General features: G+C 36.1%; 1 protein-coding gene across 1 annotated transcript in view; it reads left to right on the top strand.

The window, feature by feature from the left end:
• Positions 1 to 19,533, top strand: part of SPATA5 (spermatogenesis associated 5) — a 336,855-nt gene that overhangs the window by 268,438 nt on the left and 48,884 nt on the right. The window contains exon 15 of the mRNA XM_045998426.1: positions 1,000 to 1,164. Coding sequence (XP_045854382.1) covers positions 1,000 to 1,164 — 165 coding nt within the window. The remainder of the gene's footprint in view (positions 1 to 999; positions 1,165 to 19,533) is intronic.

Here is a 19,533-nt window from a genome sequence, read left to right as displayed (position 1 = left end):
TACCATCCACGCTCTTTACCATGTCTTTTACGGCCTCATGATCCACCTATGACTATCTTTTGGACCTCATTCCTACCTCTCTTACCTTTATTCACTCTACCGCAGATTTTTTTGTTCTTTCCCTGGAACTTATTATTTTGCTCTTTGTACTTGATACCTTGAATGCTCTTCCCCCAGATCTTTCTGAGGTTGACTCCTTTGGACATCTGTGTAAGTCACCACCCCAACTAAAAGTTGCCCCAGTCCCTTAATACATATATACATTTTAGACCCATATCTGTTTTAATAACTTTACTGAGATAGAATTTACATAAAAAATTTAACCCATTTAAAATACACAACTCAGTGGCTTTTAGTATATCCATAGTCATATGTAACCATCACCACAATCACTTTTATATGTATCTATCTTATGCTTACACATATCTTACGCTGTTTTCTAATACCAAGAACAATGTCTGGTATATAGTACATGCTCAATAAAGTTTTATGAATAGATGAATTTCATTAGCTCTAAGATAATTTAGCCATTAGCCTCTAGTAAAATATGAGGGAAGTTCATTTGACTACTTTCAGCTCTAGAAGTATTCTTTGATCAGAGCTGTGCTATTTTGAGGGCTCTCTAAAACAGCTTAGCCCATATTTTAAGAGTTATTGCAGGAAGTTCCAAAAAAAGTCTTTTGATATAATGAATATAAGTCATATTACACATTTCCCTAAGAGAAAATAGCCATCTTTTATTGACCTGACAGTTGCTGAGAAGCAGAAAGCCTCTCAGAAGTATTGCTTTGCTATTCTCAAAAGTACTCTGAATATTATTTGTTTAGATCTTTGAAATAGATGATAGAATCACTAGTACTTGTTTTCTTGTTTTATGTACTAATTATGGGTAATAGTAGGTTATTTGTGAGGTTCCAGACATCCCCTTTCTTTGGTACCTTTCATGTGGAATGTCAGTTCTGAGTTTGGTTGATCTGCATGGTATCATCTTCTTTATAGGCTTTGATGCGACCTGGAAGAATTGACAGAATCATCTATGTGCCTTTACCAGATGCAGCAACAAGAAGGGAAATATTTAACCTCCAGTTTCACTCTATGCCAATCAGTAATGATGTGGATTTGGATGAACTCATCCTCCAGACAGATACATATTCAGGAGCAGAGGTAAGATAGTTCTGCTCAAAATACCTTGGTGGCAGGAAAGCAGTGGGTTGGGGTCATTAGCAAAAAGACTGCTTGATACCAACTGTTTTAAATAACTGTATGTTAAGAAATCTTAAAACAGGAAATGCACTATATGACAGGTAGTCACTAAATTAAATTGCATTTTACTGGCCTCTATTGTATCTCAGTTGTTTTTACCTGGCTTCTGTCACTTCTCAAAATTTAGTCTTCAGAGAATTAACATGATATAGTGGGGAGAACATTGTACTAGAAGTAGAAGTTTCTTCTTTGGGGTTTCTTGATACCTCAGCTTCCAACCATTCCACGCTTCTCTGAACTTCGATTTCTCGACCTGTCAAATGGAAATGAAACACAACTTTACATACTGTTTTCTAATAGAGATCATAAAAACAAAATTAGTATATCATGCAAGTGCTCAGAAGTACAAGATTTGGCAGAGAGATTGTATTATTACCATCTTTTATCATTTTGGAAAATTATGTCAATCTCCTTATATATTAAAAATTCGTAAAAACTGTAAAAGAGGGTGTCTGGGTGGCTTAGTTGGTTAAGCATCTGCCTTTGGCTCAGGTCATGATCCCAGGGTCCTGGGATGGAGTCCCACGTTGGGCTCCCTGCTCTGTGGGGAGTGTGCTTCTCCCTCTAACGCTCCCCCAATTTGTGCTTGCTCTCTCTCTCTCTCTCTCTCTGTCTCTCTCTCTCGCATATGCATGCTCTCATTCTTTCAAAGCAATAAAATTTTAAAATAAATAAATAATAAAACTGTAAAAGGGACAGCCTATAATCTACCCTTAGCTGGGAAAGTATACTGTCAATAAGAACAGCAAGACCTCTGTGAAAATATGAAAGGTTTTAAGTGTGACAGGTAAACATTTCTTCCTCTCCTTAGCAGCTTTTTGCTTTGGCCATTTTTCTTTACAAAATAAAAATCCATTAAAATAATTGTGCTTCTTTTCTACATGCATTTCTCAAGAAAGGACAGACTGTAGTCCTCAACACAGAAATATCTTCTGAATACCACCAATAGGGATTTGTACGGGGGAATTAATATATTTTCAAGTAAGAAATTATTTTTCTTCTGAATTATCCAGCATACAGACTCCACATTCTGTCTGCTTGCTATTGTTCATAATCTGTCCTCTGTAAAAACCATAAAGAGATTAATACCTAATAGATCATTAGTGTACTCAGAATTGTAGGTAAATTGACATGTAAAATTGAACTGTGTATATCATTCAGTCATAGTTAATAACAACAACTGAAATAGATCTAAATCTCTTCATTGTTTCGTCTCAACTATGAACTATGTATATTTTATTTCCCCACCTGAAGGTTTTTCATTTTCACTGGGAGGGGAAGAAAAAAAAAAAAAAGTCATGTAGAAAGTACCTTGAGAAGCAGTTGAAGTACATACATTTTTAAGTCCCATCTGAAAAAATAATCCTTATGAGCATCTTCTTGACATGACTGTCCATTAAGTTAAAATGAACATATAGTTGCTGTTAACTGACTGCTCCAGCATTTCTAGAATTCAGTTTTTGTTGTGAGACCAAGGACTGGCATCATGTATATATGTCAGTTTACAGGAAGCAGCAAAGAGAAGAAACCATAAATCTTTCACTTGAGCTGAGTGAAGTGGAAGAGCAGTTAGCAAGGTATAAATGTGCCTTTCTCACTTTGACGTAATTCACGGTAGTAGCATAGAAGTGCAAGACAAAAATCAAAGCCTATGAGGTTCTGCCTGGCTGAAAGGAAAAAACTCTTTTGGTGCCAGGAATTATTGTACCAGCTTGCTAGTTCTTATGTAGTACATGTCTTACCCAATCTGTAATATAAGCACATTCATTTCTGATTAATTTCTATATCAGATCTTCTAAAAATAGTCACAAGGGAAAAGTAGCAGAAAATTCTGTCCCTCTTTGAACTACATTTTTGGGTCCTATAATGATTGGGTGGGGGAAGTATATCCCACCCTGGTCCTAATTATAGTCCATATATTATTACAACTTATTCGAAATTTTATTCGGAGCTATTTCTTAGTAGTTCTAAGTCTTAAAATTAATAAATAGGAAATTTAAGACCGACAGCGTGTAGCTTCAAATAATATAAGATCCCATCTTTCCCCCCACCACTTTCCTTCAGAATGAAAATGGTGCATCAGTGTTGAAAGCCAAAATTAGTTTTGATTTATTGTTGTTGTTAGCGGCAAGATAAATTCAAGCTGGAACCTGCATCACCTGACTCCGGCAGATCCAGTGCTTTATGGCTGATGTAACTAATTTTATTTCGTCCTCAGTCTAATGCAGATCCTTCAGCACAGAACCTATTATATTGTATATATTTAACAAGCATTTAACCAACTGAAAAAGAAAAACAATTTTTAAAATTATATTTAGGAAAAATAGACTTCCCTTTGTCATTATCATAATGTGAACCCTCTAACTTTGTAGCAACATACCTTGCTATGGCCATAGCTACTTTTTCGAATTTAGAGAGTATCTCAGTGGCCACTTTTGGTGTAAAATGAAAGTACTGATAAATTAGTTGTCTTCACAGAAGTGTTGTATCATCATTATTATATAAGTAATATATTATGAATTATCTATAATATATAATATATTAATTTAAACTGTACAGTCTTAGCTACATGAACATGAGCCAGAGATGACTAAATTGCTGACACCAGTGTCTGTCTTTTAGAAACGTAACTGTTGTATTTTTTTAATGTTTAATTTTAATTAAAAAGTTATAGAGAGGGGTGCCTTGCTGGCTCAGCGGTAGATAATGTGACTCTTGACGTTGAGGTTGGGAATTCAAGCCCCACGTTGGGTGTAGAGCTTACTTAAAAAAATAACAACAAAAAGCTCTAGAGAGTGATTAGAAATGATATGGGTACTTTTAATGACTGAACTGGAGGAGTTACTTTTTAAAAATGTTTTCTTTCAACCTATTTTTATTTTGCCCCGTGAACATTGTTTATTAAAAGCTTACATGGCCCAGTGTTTTAAATGGCCTCTTAGACCCCTGTGAGTTACACCATTTTCCTTCCCTGGAGAGGGTATACAGAGAACTGACGCATTTCTTTAATTCTCAGGAGAGTCCCAAGGGGAAGTTTCTTGCCAACTGGAAGGGGAGTCAGGTCACTAGGGAGCTGCCTCCATGGAGAGGCTGAAGCAGGTAGCATCCTTCAGCCATCCCTGCGCCCGCCGCTCCCTGGAGGCCAGAACCTCATTGTCTTTGGCTTCTTGGCTGTAGCTCCCAGTAAATAGAAAAACATGTTGCCATTTAAAAGCAGATGGGAATTCAGTTCAGGAGGAAATAATAAGTCTTTTTTGGTTATACCCATTGTTTTCTTTTGCTTTGATTTTTGTTTTTTAAGTTATTTGTAGCAGATTCCACTTCATTTTTTCATTTGTCTTTTATCCAGTTATCTTAGTTACTTTAGGAAAATTTTTATCTTACCCACCAACAGGAAATCAACAGTCACAAATATGTGCACATGAAAGGCATAACCTGGCCCATTACCCATGTGCCATGTGCTTAGGAGCAGAGGTGACGAGTAAGATATATAATTTCCTCTCTGTATAGGAATTTGCTGACATAGCTTCATACATAGTGTCTGTAAAATTAGAGTTGAATGTTTACTTGCATTTGGATGTTATCCTCCTGTTAGTGATTATCTCATTAAGTGAAATTCATAGTAAGTCTAAGAGCCAGTTATCAGTTATATATTTTATAAATAATATAGGCAATCAGAGCATTTATTTCATACATCAAGATTTGAGAATTCAACTTCCAATACAAGCAATAAAAGGAAAACAAAGCAAAATTTTAGTGTTGCATTTGAATAGACTTTTAAAAGAAGTGTAGTCTTTTTCTTTCAGCAAGTTATTGCTGAAAGTTCAACTTGCTTTCAGCAAGTTATTGAACCTTGAACCTCCATTTTCTCATTTTTAAGTTATTTCAGTGACTGAAATCATTTTGAGGGTTAAAACAGGTAGCAAATACAAAAGAACCAAGAATCGGTGCATGACACATAGAGAGTGCTTCATAAATGTTATGTCCCTTTATTCTTTCTTCCTCGTATCTGTTCAGTATTTATATTTACCATGGAAGTATTAGATGATGTTGCTATTAGATGGTAATGTTTTCCATTGCCTCAGTAACCAGATAATGTATCTGAAAGCTAAATTACAAATGAGTTGCTTCTTGTTCTTTTCTAAAGTCTATCACATCTGCTTTATATGGTGGTTTTTAGGGTAATCTAATGAACCTAGTGCAAGAAAGTTCTCTTAAAGCAATTTGGTAAATACATTCCACACTAAGTTTTTGAAAAGCTTTAACTTCATTTTAATTTACTCTGTCTATTCTCTTTTTACTAAAATCATGTGTCTTGCCCTGGATTTGTTTTGTAGTATCTGTCTTTCTGGGTCTAATAGCTCAAGGTCTTAATGCCGGCTTGACGTTAAAAAATTACCTTCCAGTGTGCCTCATTAATTCAACAAGGTTCTAGTTACCATGCTTAACGCTATTATAGCTAATAAAGAAAGAACCTTAAACTAATTTTCTATCTTACTGATTAATATTCCTACTGACATTCTCCAACGCAATGAAAATAGGAAGAAAAATCATAGCCATTTCAGATGTCTGTACTCTTCCTACATGAAATCTCTTGAGGCAATTTTCCCCAAACTAAAAATCAGAACCAGTATATTTGAATTTGGCATAGATCGACTCTATCTAACAACCCATCTGAGATAATACTAGAGAACAGCTGCTAGCTGGTTTCAGGCCCTCTGGTTAGTGTCAGAGAGCACCCTGGCAGCCCTGTTCCATCCCCAAAGTGAAGCAGAGTGCCACAGTACTTAGCAACACTGTCTGCCACCTACTTGCCCTGCCTAATCAGAAACTGCCCTGTGAATATATACTGCTGTAGCCAACCGTCTACTGTTCTTATTTGAGATCCTTGTTACCACTCTACTCTTTTTTGTGCATTTTCCCTAAAATTCTATACCCCAGAATTTCAAAATCCTCTTTTCTTACACAACCTAGTGAAATCCTGTTTTTGTCATTAAAACATGACCACCGCACCAGAAGTGACTTCTCTTTTTGAACGGTTTTACACTGATTTCTGTTTTACTTGTTTAGTTCTTTGTATGTTTTTTTTTTCCTTGTAGTTATTTTGATCTCCCCAAACAAACTGTAAGATTCTCTGTAGCAGAAACCAGGTTTTTCTCGTTCTTGGAGTCCAGCAAAGCAGCCATTATCTCACAGTCAGTGGATGTTAATGTTGGATGAATTGTAGACTTATGTGTTGAATCTGTCATTCTACCAACAAAGAATGTCAGTTTTAAGATTCACCTAATGTGGCGTTTTCTAGTTTTAAATGTGTTTTTGTATGCATTATCTATTTGAGTATCTTAACCCTATGGGAACAGTGCTATACCAAGAGAACCGGAGCCGGGGCACCTGGGTGGCTCAGTGGATTAAGCCGCTGCCTTCGGCTCCGGTCATGATCTCAGGGTCCTGGGATCGAGCCCCACATTGGGCTCTCTGCTCCGCAGGGAGCCTGCTTCCTCCCCTCTCTCTGCCTGCCTCTCTGCCTACTTGTGATCTCTCTGTCAAATAAATAAATAAAATCTTAAAAAAAAAAAAAAAAAAGAGAACCGGAGCCAAGCAAAAACAACGATTTGTCTGAAGTCCCACAGCAAATAAGTGACAAACACAGGACCAAATCTTTCAATTCCTCCGGAAAGATTTTTCATGATCTTTTCATGCCTTGGAGTCAGCTGAGAAGTCTTTGAAAGTGTTTCATTATTCTCTTTGACATACCTGAATGTTTAGTAAAGGTTTGCCTGCTCTTATGGACAGTGACTTAGCAAACTAAGCAGCAGATATGAAGCATCTTTACATTTTTATGTATATTTATCTTATATATGATTTTAGTTACCCTGTTGTCGACTTCCCAAATAAGTATAAGTTACTTGAAGTTAGGAACTATGTTTTTCTTTATTTGTGTATTGTATTTTCCAGATATTGAGAATAAGACCTGCAATTTTGAAGGGAAAGCATACATATGACTAAGTTCCATATAATGTGTTCATATGGCATGATCTAATGATGTACAGAATACTATGGGAGAAAGGAGAGGGTGTGACTCACACTAGCTGAATCTGAGTGAGGGAGTAGTTGATCTGAGTGTCAGTGGGTAAGTAGGAGTTCCCTAAGTCCAGTGGGGCTGGGCATAGAGCATTTCTGGCTGACGGAAAGGCAGAGATGCATGTATGCAGAGAGCACGGTATGTCCTAGATTTGGTTAAATGGTGAAATATGACTAGAAGAAAGAGTCTGCATATAGAAGTAGTAGGTGATAAAACAAGAAAATAAGACAGATATGAAGGACCTTGAATATCATCTGAACTTTCTCTTCTCCTTTAAGCATTGGAGAGCCATTGAAAAAGTTAATACAAAATGTTGTGATCAAACTTCTGTTATCAAAGATTGGTGGTGTTTTGTGTCCAAAACCACCATTAGCCTACCCACTGCTATTATGTGAATTAGAAAAGGTGCTCCTTTGCCCCACTTAATGAGAGCTACCTGCCTGAGGGAAAGCTTTGTCAAGCAGAGCATGAGCTTTATAAACTCCCCATTTCAGTCTGTATTCTCCCCCGCCAGCTTGGCATCCATGTATGGACACAACCTTCACATCTCTAAAAGACTCTCATTTTTAGCTTATCAACTTTTAAATATCCTTCAGAGTGCCTTGCAGAGTAGCTCATATAAAGTTGATATGTATGCATTGAATAAAGAAATTTTGATTTTATATCCCAAGTAGATAAACTACTTTCTGTTACTTTAAGATTTGCTTCATGAACACTGGACAAACATGTTATGTGAATGGGATAAATTATGGAAACTCATTATTTATTATGAATTATGGGGTAAGATGGAAGTATTAAAGTATTACAGATGTCTTTTGTGTAATATCTTTTTGGATGTGAGGGTGATCTGACTGTGCCATCTGTCACCCCACTGATGATTAAGGTTGATTCAGCTGATCTAGCTGGCTAGGCAGGTGTCGTCTTCCTCCTTCACTACTTGAAGTTGGTGCATCCCTCCCAAAGCTGCATGCTCAGTTGAAGAGGACCTTTCTTTGGTCAAGTGTATGCAGGTAGCTGTGCTCCACTGCTAGAACCTCCAGACAAGCTCTCAGGTAACATTTGTAGGAGAACGTAGGGTCGTTAAGCTTCCAGGACTCAACACACATACAAATGAGGCACTGCATTGCAGCAGTCTTCCTTTCTTCAAAACAACAACAAAATGGTGTCTTTTGTGCAGTATTAAACCAGCCATGAAGTCCAGTACCTGGTATGAATGGCCAAAATTATGAAAGTCAGGTGCTTTATGCTCTCTGAGCCATCTTATCCCATATAAGGTTGAACATAAGCTCTTACAGCCAACACCTTATCTCCGCAACTCTTTTCAGTTGCTAGTATGTAGCTACCTTGTTGCAAATGAATCATGATGAAATTCTCAGAGCAAAAATCAGCATATACCAAAAGCAGATATTTAGGCTGTAACTTTTAAGCCAGCCCACCACTACTTTCCTTCCCCTGTCCCCACAATTTTACAATCTGCATACTAAGTGAAGGAGTTTGGTAAAAGCCACGACTTAAACTTTCATCCTATCTTGGCCATGTATTACAGTATTAGTTGGGTCAAATCAGTTATCATCTCTAGAACTCAGTTTTCATATTTTAACAGGGGAGGTGGTAATATGGTCTCTGTGATCCTTCCTAGTGTTAAAAATCTATGTGTTATATACTTATCATACATTAAATTAATTGTATTAGGAATCTCTTAGGCATTGGACTTCCAGGGATATATAACATGGTTTTGTTTCCTTTACAGTGCTTCTAGAAACCTGGGATCTTAGGCTCTTAGGCAGTCTCTGTGTATTTGCTACTACTGTGGCCTAAAGATCCAAATCATAGCACCAGAGGAATAGGAACATGAAAAGACAGACTGTGCATGAGTTCAGATTTTAACAAACTTCTACTTAGCAAACTTTCACAATTTTCCACTGAATGGAAATGAAATTTTTACCTGCTCAGAGACTCCCAGTAATTTTTTTTCCCCCCTGAGAAGTTTGGTTTCTCTGCTTTTCAACTTCCTCAAGAACAGTTAGTCACGTTCAATATCTGTGATTCTAGAGGCATTATAATAAAAAGTGTTGTAAAATGGAAATAAGCCACCAGTCCACTTTTTCCCTAAACTCTTTGTCAGGGAAGTTACAAGGTTACAATATTGATTTTAATGTAGTTTTTAAAACTTCCAACATGTGGAGATATAAACATCTTCTGTATTTCCAAACTTCAGCATCTACTCAAACTGGCAATACAAGAACCTTAATTCAACTTACCTGAAGGCTATTTCAGATAGGATGTTTACACCAAAGCAAATAATTTTCCAGAACGCCTTGTTCTGTGATACCTGTATTACTGACTCCTTGCCAGATGTTTAAAGCTGCCATCAGCTTATAAGAAACATTAATCAGAGAGGAAATGGTTGTTGAATGAGAGGCTGGCTAGCAACAAACTTAATAGAGCATTTTATAGCCAAATACTGAAACCCTGTGTAAGGAAGCAGTGTTTCAAGGCAACAAGTTAGCCAAGACCTAATAATCTAGAACCCCAAACCTGGGTTCCAGGCTGCATATGTATCTGTGAAGAATTACTCAAGCCAGTAGTAAAGCTGATTAAGCATTTTACATTCTGCCTTCTTTCACCTCTTCCAGATTCTCATTCTCTGTTAACACGTGCTGGTTCCTCAAAATTTTTGCACGTTTAATCTGTATTTCGTCATCTTCAAAAGAGTGATAAAATTTAGAGGTTCTACTAACATGAGAGGAACACAATTTTAAAATGATGTGTAAAGCATGCTATCAATTCTGTATATATAGATTATAGTAGACTTGGATATTTTTGTTTGGTTATTTGAGGTGATGGAAGGCTAATTTCTAATAATTCTAATTGATCAGAATACATACAAATATATGTAAAAACTGTTTATTCCTTCAAAAATACTTTTTACCAAGATGCCTGGGTGGCACAGTTGGTTAAGCATCCAACTCTTGATTTCAGCTCAGGTCATGATCTCAGGATTGTGGAATTGAGCCCTGCATTGGGCTCCTCACTGGGCGTGGAGCTGCTTATAATTCTCTCTCCCTTTGCCCCTCCTCTCTCACTCTTTCCCTCTCTTTAACAAAAAAAAAAGTATAAAAAATTTTTTTACTATGCAGATCTACATTGTAGTTAAGCAAATGGGTTATGGAATGAGAAAGATCCAGATCCAAATGCCTACTTAGTATGCCCATTTCTTACCCTTCCTTGTATGTAAATAAGGATACAAAAAAATCTCTACTTCATGGATCTGTTGTCCAGATTAGATGAAATCATTCCTATAAGGGACTTACCCTTGAAGAACATAGCAAGTGCACAATAAGTCATTTTTGTTATATTTATTTTTTTTAAATTTTATTTATTTATTTGACAGAAAGAGAGAAACCACAAGTAGGCAGAGAGTTAGGCAGAGAGAGCAGGGGCAGGGGGAAAGCAGGCTCCCCACCGAGCAGAGAGCCCAATGCGGGGCTCAATCCCAGGACCCTGAGATCATGACCTGAGCCGAAGGCTCCAGAGGCTTAACCCACTGAGCCACCCAGGCGCCCCTGTTATATTTTTTATAATTGGCAAAATCAATCTAATTGATCTTTAATATGAAAAATCCACAGAATTGAATTTTTCATATTTCATTGCCTTGGGTTTTATGAATACTCACAATGACTATTTCATGTATATTCATGTTTTTTCGTCTTAATAGTGTATTCTTTAAATTTAAACTGCATTTCGTAGTTACATGCAGTATTTATTTCAGCTACTTTGTATTTATAAACATTTGTAATCCCTATTTTTCTTTTTTTCCTGTTAAACATGTATGCTGTTTTTTACTTTCAAGTGTGTAAAGCTAATGTTTCCTTACAAACTGTTAACATTGTTTTCCTACATCAGCATATTCATCAAGATAATACTAGTGACTAGTATACAATTTAATTCTAATTTGTTTTAACATAAATTTTGTTGGTTAAGAGAAGTGAACGTAGCAACTTCAGAAAGTTGAGGGGTTTTGGTTTTTTTTGAAGATTTATTTAGAGAGAGAGGAAGAGAGCATGAGCAGGAGGGGCAGAGGGAGAGAGATAATCCAAAGCAGACTCGAGGCTGAGCCCAGAGCCTGACGCAAGCCTTAATCCCATGACTGTGAGATCATGACCCCAGCCAAAACCAAGAGTTGGGTGTTTAACCGACTGTGCCACCCAAGCGCCCTTAGAATAATCACTTAGGAAATAAGCATCCCTAATTACTGTGCCCTTTCATTTAGGTTAGGATTAAACCCAGGTATCTAGGTAAGGCTCAGAAATCTAACACTAATGACATAAAGTACTATGGGTCATATGGTGTGTGATGGTGACAATGGGATGTTCTCATTCTTCATCCCCAAATGACAGTAATTCTGAGTTCTCAAAGGTGTCATTCTATTAAAATGTTACTAAAACTCTATCAAATTGTTGTTCAGAGTTGCAGTGCAGTTATTAAGTCCTTAAATATGACCTTCACTATGTTTTGGAAATTTAAAAACAAAATCTAACCATTCCTTAAGCTAGAAAGAAAAGTAGAAAGAATTATTAAGATATTCAGAACTCTCTTTTTTTGTTTTTTGTATGTTTTCAACCTCCAAATATTATTGCTTGTGTTCTTTGACAATATTTAACTCTCTTTTTGCTATTAAAATCTAGAAAGTGGATTTTGCTTTTATATTTGTAAGAAGGTTTCCTTATTCAAGACACTAGGCGTAATGCACATGCCACATTTACCACTGTGGAAGTTTCAAATCATTAATTAATTATGTTCTCTTTTTCTTTCAGAATTAAAAAAAAATCACTTAAACTGTTTTTGGCATTAGGACAAGACATTCTTTGGTGGTAGCAAAAGTAGCCCTTTGGCATATTTTTTATTCACTTCAGAAGAATCCTGAAGGAGTGGTTTTATATTTAAAACCAAGAATTGTATTTAGTTTGCCTAACACTAACTTCTTGCCAAAATCCTTAAAAACATAAAAGGTCACACAAATACTCTCAGATATAAAAATAGTAGTCCCCAGCATTTCTTATTTTGTTGTTGTTGTTGTGTGCCATGGCTTGTGTCAGAACTGGAGATTAGTGGGGAGATGTGGCCAAAAGTTGTCAATTGAAAAATAACTTTCTTGTTATACAACCGAGTCGATCATAATTGGCATGAATTATGCACACATGCACAGGTTCACAAAAGCTGCTTTGGTGGTTCGTTTATGGCTTCCTTATAGTTTAATAAAAGACACTTAAGCTATGATTTCACCTCTCATTCATTTATGAAATTAATATTGCGTATCTACACATCAAAAAATTCCTGCCATGTCTAGTCCACCTTAATTTTGAACCCTATAGGATATTTTCATGGGTAGTTTATGCCTTCTTTGCCTTTAAATTAGGCTTTTTTTCCCCAAAAGTATTTATTTATAAAATTTTAGTACATTTATTATGTAAAGCAATTTACATTAATATTTTAATTCCTTTTGTACTTGTATATAAAACTAGAAATCAGTAATTGAATTTTAGGGACATAAAATAACTCAGGGATAAGAGTTGATGTTATACATTATAAATTATGTAAAAATTAAAACACATTGAAGTTCACCTTTAACATGATCTAGCTTAGTATAGAATTCGGTTTCTGGGTTGATGTGGTATGTCTTGGATCCTACCCCAAGTTGTTCTGTGATGGATAGTTTCCCATGCAAGTCCCTTGAAATGTATTACATTCCTAGTATAAGTAATCCCAAAAGAGTAAACACAAGTTTTATTTCCTGGAAGCAGGAGAACATGCACTAGTAAAGCCAACCAACAGGATAAAAGGGGATTTTGTTATCTTCTTTAGGCACAGAGCAAGTCCTATGCAAGGTTAGATTAGACAAAATTTGTCTTCACTTTTCACTGTTTATCTTTCAAGTTTGCTGCCCCACACACAGTATCCTCTACACCTACTTTTCTGAGCGCTTTTTTTTTTTTTTTTGACAGTCCCAATCAGTTGTCTCAGAAAACAGTCTGATTGATTCAAATCCCTATAAAGCCAAATAACCATTATTACTTCAGGGAGCATCTGCATTTTATTTTATTTTTTTATTTATTTATTTGTTTGTTTGACAGAGAGAGAGATCACAAGTAGGCAGAGAGGCAGAGGGGAAGGGGGAAGCAGGCTTCCCGCCCAGCAGAGCACCCGATGTGGGACTTGATACCAGGACCCTGAGACCGTGACCTGAGCTGGAGACAAAGGCTTAAACCACTGAGACACCCAGGCACCCCCAAGCATCTGCATTTTAAAAAACTTTACTCTCCCAAATAAATTCATAACTAGTCAGTGTTCAGGTTGTTTAAAAACAAGTGAGCTTTCTTGCTCTTAACTCCTTTACCTTCCCTCTTCTGCTAACTTTCAAGATACTTGAAGGGCTCAAATTTCCTTATAAAAAAGATTTATTCTACAACAAAATTTTTACATTAGAAAACATCCAGTGAACATAAATAAAAGTATTTACAATTTGTTGAAAGGACTTCCAATCTTTTCTGTTGTATGCAATTACATTTTCACATGGTTATAATCAAATTGCATAATATGTTTTATTGACTCTGGTATTAGTCTAACCTCAGCTTAAACACTGCTATTATATTTTACTGAGCCTTATTAGCATCGGGGACTTTGGGGTGGAAGCTAAAAGGTAGGTAATGGTAATAGAAGACCCTGTAAGTGATTTTATAACTGGGATATCCTTATATTTTAGAGGATAGTTTAAAATTTTATCTCTGAAAGCATTAGGTTCTTTGGCGTTGTCTTAGGGCTACATCCTAGAGCCTCTCACCTGGACTTCAGTTGGGGGAGCTCAATTTTAATCTGTAAGATTTTGTTTGATAACAAGGATTTGTTCCTAAAAGAATTTTGGTTTGGGGCACCTGGCTGGTTTAGTTAGTGGAGCATGCCACTCTTAATCTCAGGGTCATGTTCAAGCCCCACACTGAGGGTAGAGATTACTTTTACAAAGGAAAGAAAGAGGGAGAGAAGGAAGGGAGCGAGGGAGGGAGGAAAGGAGGGAGGGAAGAAAGAAATAAGGGAGGAAGGAATTTTGGTTTGAAGACCCCAATGTAAGAGGAACTTTATAGTTAAAAATACAGAAAATTAAAAAACCAAACCAAAAAAAAAAAAAAAACAAACCAGAAAATTGAGTTTTCTACACAGACACCAAAAAGAAAACTGAGATAGAGAATAAAATCAATAACCAATTTCTGCCCTTTGTAAGAAGCTTGCTTTCTTAGACATTTTTAGATAAAATTTTTAGAAATGTATTAGGTATAGAATTCATCAACTTAAGAACTTCCAAAGAGAAACATTTCATCACCAACCTTCAGCATGACTCCTAAAACTAGGATATACATACTTAATACCATATTTCTCTACTATTTATATATAAAATTTGAAAAGTAGTATTTTCTATAGTCAAAAGACCAATTTTTTCTTTTTCAGTGATGCATTTTTATGACTGATAAGTTATGAATGGGAATTTCATCTCCAAACATTTATCTCACTAGAAAAAGTAGAAGTGTTTCTCCTACCTTAGTATAAGATATGCTTTTGGTAGCTGGAATTATCTCTTAAATGTCATTTTTAATAATGTATATATTTCTTATTAATAGATTTTAGGTTTTTGTTTTTTTTTTAAGATTTTCTTTATTTATTTTGAGAGAAAGAGCAAACATGAGCAGGGAGGCAGATGCAGTGGAAGAGGGAGAAGCAGACTCTCCACTGAGCAGGGAGCCAGATGCAGGGCTCCATCCCAGGACCCTGAGATTGTGACCTGACCTGAAGGCAGCCACTTAACCAACTGAGCCACCCAGGTGCCTGAACAGATTTTAGTTTCGAGCAATTTTAGGCTTACAGAAAAATAAGTGGAAGATGCAGAGTTCCCATTTACCCTCTTATTTCCTCCAGTTTCCCCCATCATTAATATCTTGCATTATTGAGATATATTTGTTAAAAATTGTTGAGCCAGTATTGATAAATTATTATTAACTGAGGTCCATGGTTTAATATTAGGGTTCACTCTTGATAGTGTATTTTCTATGAATTTGACAAATGTGTAATGACATTTGTATCCACCATTACTGTATCATGTAGAATAATTTCACTGCCCTAAAAATCTTGTGTGCTTTACCTATTCATCCCTACCTCCCTCAACCTAAGCCAAGCCCTTGATCTTTTAATGTCTCCATTGTTTATAACCTTTTCCAGAATGCTATATTGTTGGAATCTTCTTTCACATAGTAATATGCATTTACATTTCTTCCATATCATTTTGTGACTTGATAGCTCTTTTTTTTTTTTTTTTTTTTTTACTATTGAACAACATTTCATTGTCTACATGTACCATAGTTTATTTATCCATTCACCTACTGAAGAACATCTTGGTTGCTTAACAAGTTTGGGTGATTAAAGCAGCTATAACCATTATTTGAAAGTTTTTTTTATGGATTTAGGATTTTAACTCTTTGGGGTAAATACTTAGGAGTGGGATTGCTAGAGATTTGGTAAGAATATGTTTACTTTTATAAGAAACTGGCAAATGTCTTCCAATATGGCTGTGCCATTTTGCATTTCCATCAACAGTAAATGATAGTTTTTTTGTTTGTTTGTTTTTTATTTGACAGAGATCACAAGTAGGCAGAGAGGCAGGCAGAGAGAGAGGGGGAAGCAGGCTCCCCGCTGAGCAGACAGCCTGATGTGGGGCTCGATCTCAGCACTCTGGGATCATGACCTGAGCTGAAGGCAGAGGCTTTAACCCACTGAGCCACCCAGGCGCCCCAGTGAATGATAGTTCTTATTGCTGCATATCCTCAACAGCATTTGATGATGTCAGTGTCTTAGATCAGAGCCATTCTAATATGCACGTAGTGGTATCTCATTGTTAATTTGCAATTCCCTAATGACATATGTTTAGCATATTTTCATATGCTTATTTGTTATCTGTATATCTTCTTTGGTAAGCTATCTATTCACATCTTTTGCCCATTTTTTTAATTGGGTCATTTGTTTTCTTATTTGAATTTAGGAGTTCTTTGTATATTTTAGATGCCGCTTCTTTATTACATTTGTGTTTTCTAAAAATCTTCTAGTCTGTGGCTTATTTTTTCACTCTAGTGTCTTTCATAGAGCAGAAATTTTTAATTTCAATGAATTGTCAATTTTTACTTTCAAAATATATTTAGTAAGGTCTTAAATGTATTATTTCTAGAAAAAGAGATCTATTTGGAATTGATTTATGCCTTGTAACTGTTTACAGATAAAAATCACCATATTTGCTCAGTGGTTTATTTTTGTCCTCATTTTATAATTGTGGTGATTTATAACTTTTAATGGCAAAGGAGAATTATTTCCTTAAAAAACTGTTAACCATGAAGAAAACCATTCTCTTTTCTTTGAACATTATGCTACTGTATTTGAATCAGATTTTCTGCCTGCATGAATAGAAAAACATTCCCCTTGGAAACTGGGACTCCCTACTCAACAGGAGCAGTTTCAACTTGGGCACATGTGGTGTTTTATATGGAGATGACACACTACACAATGGCAGCACTATACAGCCGTGTTTTAAAACACAGGAGAACTGTACAAGGATGTGATCGATGAGGGGAGGGACATTTTAAATGAAGAAGTACATTATAGAAAGCAGTTTTTACATTTTTAAAGTTTTCTGATTCAAAAACCTTGTCACATCACATATTAGCAATGATATAATGGAGTCTCATCTCTAGGTTCTGCTGCTGAGTCACTTTATGACCTCAGACAGGTCTTAATTTCTTTGTATTTGTATTTCTTATATTGAAAGAAATAATTTCTGAGAGCCTTTCTCTCTTTACATATATTTGTGACTCTTAGTTTGTACCACTAGCTATATTGTTTAAAACAGTATTAGAACTAATTTTAGAGGAAACTGTCTGTAGAAAACACAAATATGCCCACATCATAAAATGGTAAGACAGAAATTTAAAGCAACTAGGTTTTTTAACTTACAGTATTTTCTGTTTTTAAAATCTTCTTCAGTGGACGTCTGGGTGGCTCAGTCAGTTAAGTGGCTACCTTCAGCTCCAGTCAGGGTCCTGGGATCCACTTCCGCATGGGACCCCTTTCTCAGCAGGGAGCCTGCTTTTCCCTCTGCCTCTACCTGCCGCTTCCCCCAGGTGTGCTTTCTCTCTCTCTCTCTCTGTCAAATAAATAAATAAAATTTTTTAAATCTTCAAAAGGTATCTGAGGATTTTTATTTTTAATTATGTGTTTTTTGTGAGTTTTTTTGTTTTGTTTGTTTGTTTTTTAAGTAGGCTCCATGCCCAGTGTGGAGTTCAGTGCAGGGCTTGAAATCACAGCCCTGAGATTGGAAACCTGAGCTGGGATCAAGGGCAGCTGACTGAGCCACCCAAGCCTCCCAGGATTTTTAAATGATAATTTGCTGATCTGTCTCTTGGACATATATCTATTTGGAATATATCCCAGTAGGTACAGGACAGTAATACACAATCATTCTTTAGGAATTCTATACAAATTAGAAAAAATTAAAGTATAACATTTATAGACCAAGATTATTTCTTGTTTGACTCTATGAAGGAAACAGAGGGAAGGCAGATTTAAAAACTGAGGAACCATTACTAAATGGCATCCAGGTTACATAAAAATACTGCCCTAAAATACAGATTCTTTTGGCCTAATGTTTTCATGCCCCACCTTGGTCTTTTTTTTATTCTAGCTAGAACTACATTATTAATATTTTTGTGATTAGAACTCAAGTTCACTTAGCAGTTGTATGCAACGGGTCATTTACTGATTCATCCATCCATGAAGAACAAAATAACTGTCACCTCTTATGGAACCCTGAGTTTACTGTCTCAGTAAACAAAGGGCAGATTTGTATCAACAATACCCTTCTCCTCTTCCTAACAATCTGTATTATTTTCTGGTGTCGTAATAAGACTTTGCATTGCTCCTCTTTAAATAATATGTTTTTAATGTGTTTTTAATTCTGAATCTTTCAAGTAAGTAAAGTCATAAAAAAATTCTAGAAGAGACTCATAAATCATCAGTGATGAAAACTTGGAAAGTTTGGAACTTCAGATATGTTCCATCTTTTTTTTTTTATTTAAAAAATTTTTTTATTAAATTCAAGTAATTAACATACAGTATGTTCTTAGTTTTAAAGGTAAAGGTCAGCGATTCATCAGTCTTCTATAATACCCAGTGCTCATCACATCACATGCCCTCCTTAATGTCCATCACCCAGTTACCCCATCCCTCTACCCATCTCCCCTCCAGCAACCCTCAGTTTATTTCCTGTGATTAGCAGTCTCCTATGGTTTGTTTCCCTCTCTGATTTTGTCTTGTTTTATTTTCTCCTCTCTTCCCCACGATCCTCTATTTTGCTTTTTAAATTCTACATATGAGTAAGATCGTATGATAATTGTCTTTCTCTGATTGACTTATTTCATTTAGCATAATATCCTCCGGTTCGATCCACAACCTTGCAAATGGCAAGATTTAATTTTCTGTTGACTGAGTAGTATTCCATTGTGTGTGTGTGTGTGTGTGTGTGTGTGTGTGTGTGTGTGTGTGTGTCTTCTTTATTGATTTTTATGTCAATGGACCTCTGGACTCTTTCCATAGTTTGACTGTTGTGGACATTGCTGCTATAAACATTGGGGTACAAGTGCCCCTTTGGATCACTACACTTGTATCATTGGGGTAAATACCCAGTAGTGCAATTACTGGGTCTTAGGTGACTCTATTTTCAACTTTTTGAGGAACCTCCATACTATTTTCCAGAGTGGCTATACCAGCTTGCATTCCCACCAACAGTGTAGGAGGGTTCCCCTCTCTGCATCCTCACCAACATCTGTTGTTATCTGACTTAATTCTGACTGGTGTGAGGTGGTATGTCGTTGTGATTTTGATTTGTATTTCCCTGATGTCGAGTGATGTTGAGCATTTTTTTCATGTGTCTGTCAGCTATTTGGATGTCTTTGAAGAAATGTCTTGTTCATGTCTTCTGTCCATTTCTTGATTCGATTATTTAGTTTGTTGTGTTTGATATGCTCTTTATAGATTTTGGATAACCAGCTCTTTATCTGATATGTCATTTACATTATCTTCTCCCATTCTGTAGGTTGCCT

The sequence above is a fragment of the Meles meles genome, chromosome 2, assembly GCF_922984935.1.
Source record: "Meles meles chromosome 2, mMelMel3.1 paternal haplotype, whole genome shotgun sequence".
Taxonomy (NCBI): Eukaryota; Metazoa; Chordata; class Mammalia; order Carnivora; family Mustelidae; genus Meles; species Meles meles.
This window is presented reverse-complemented; position numbering and strand designations above follow the sequence as displayed.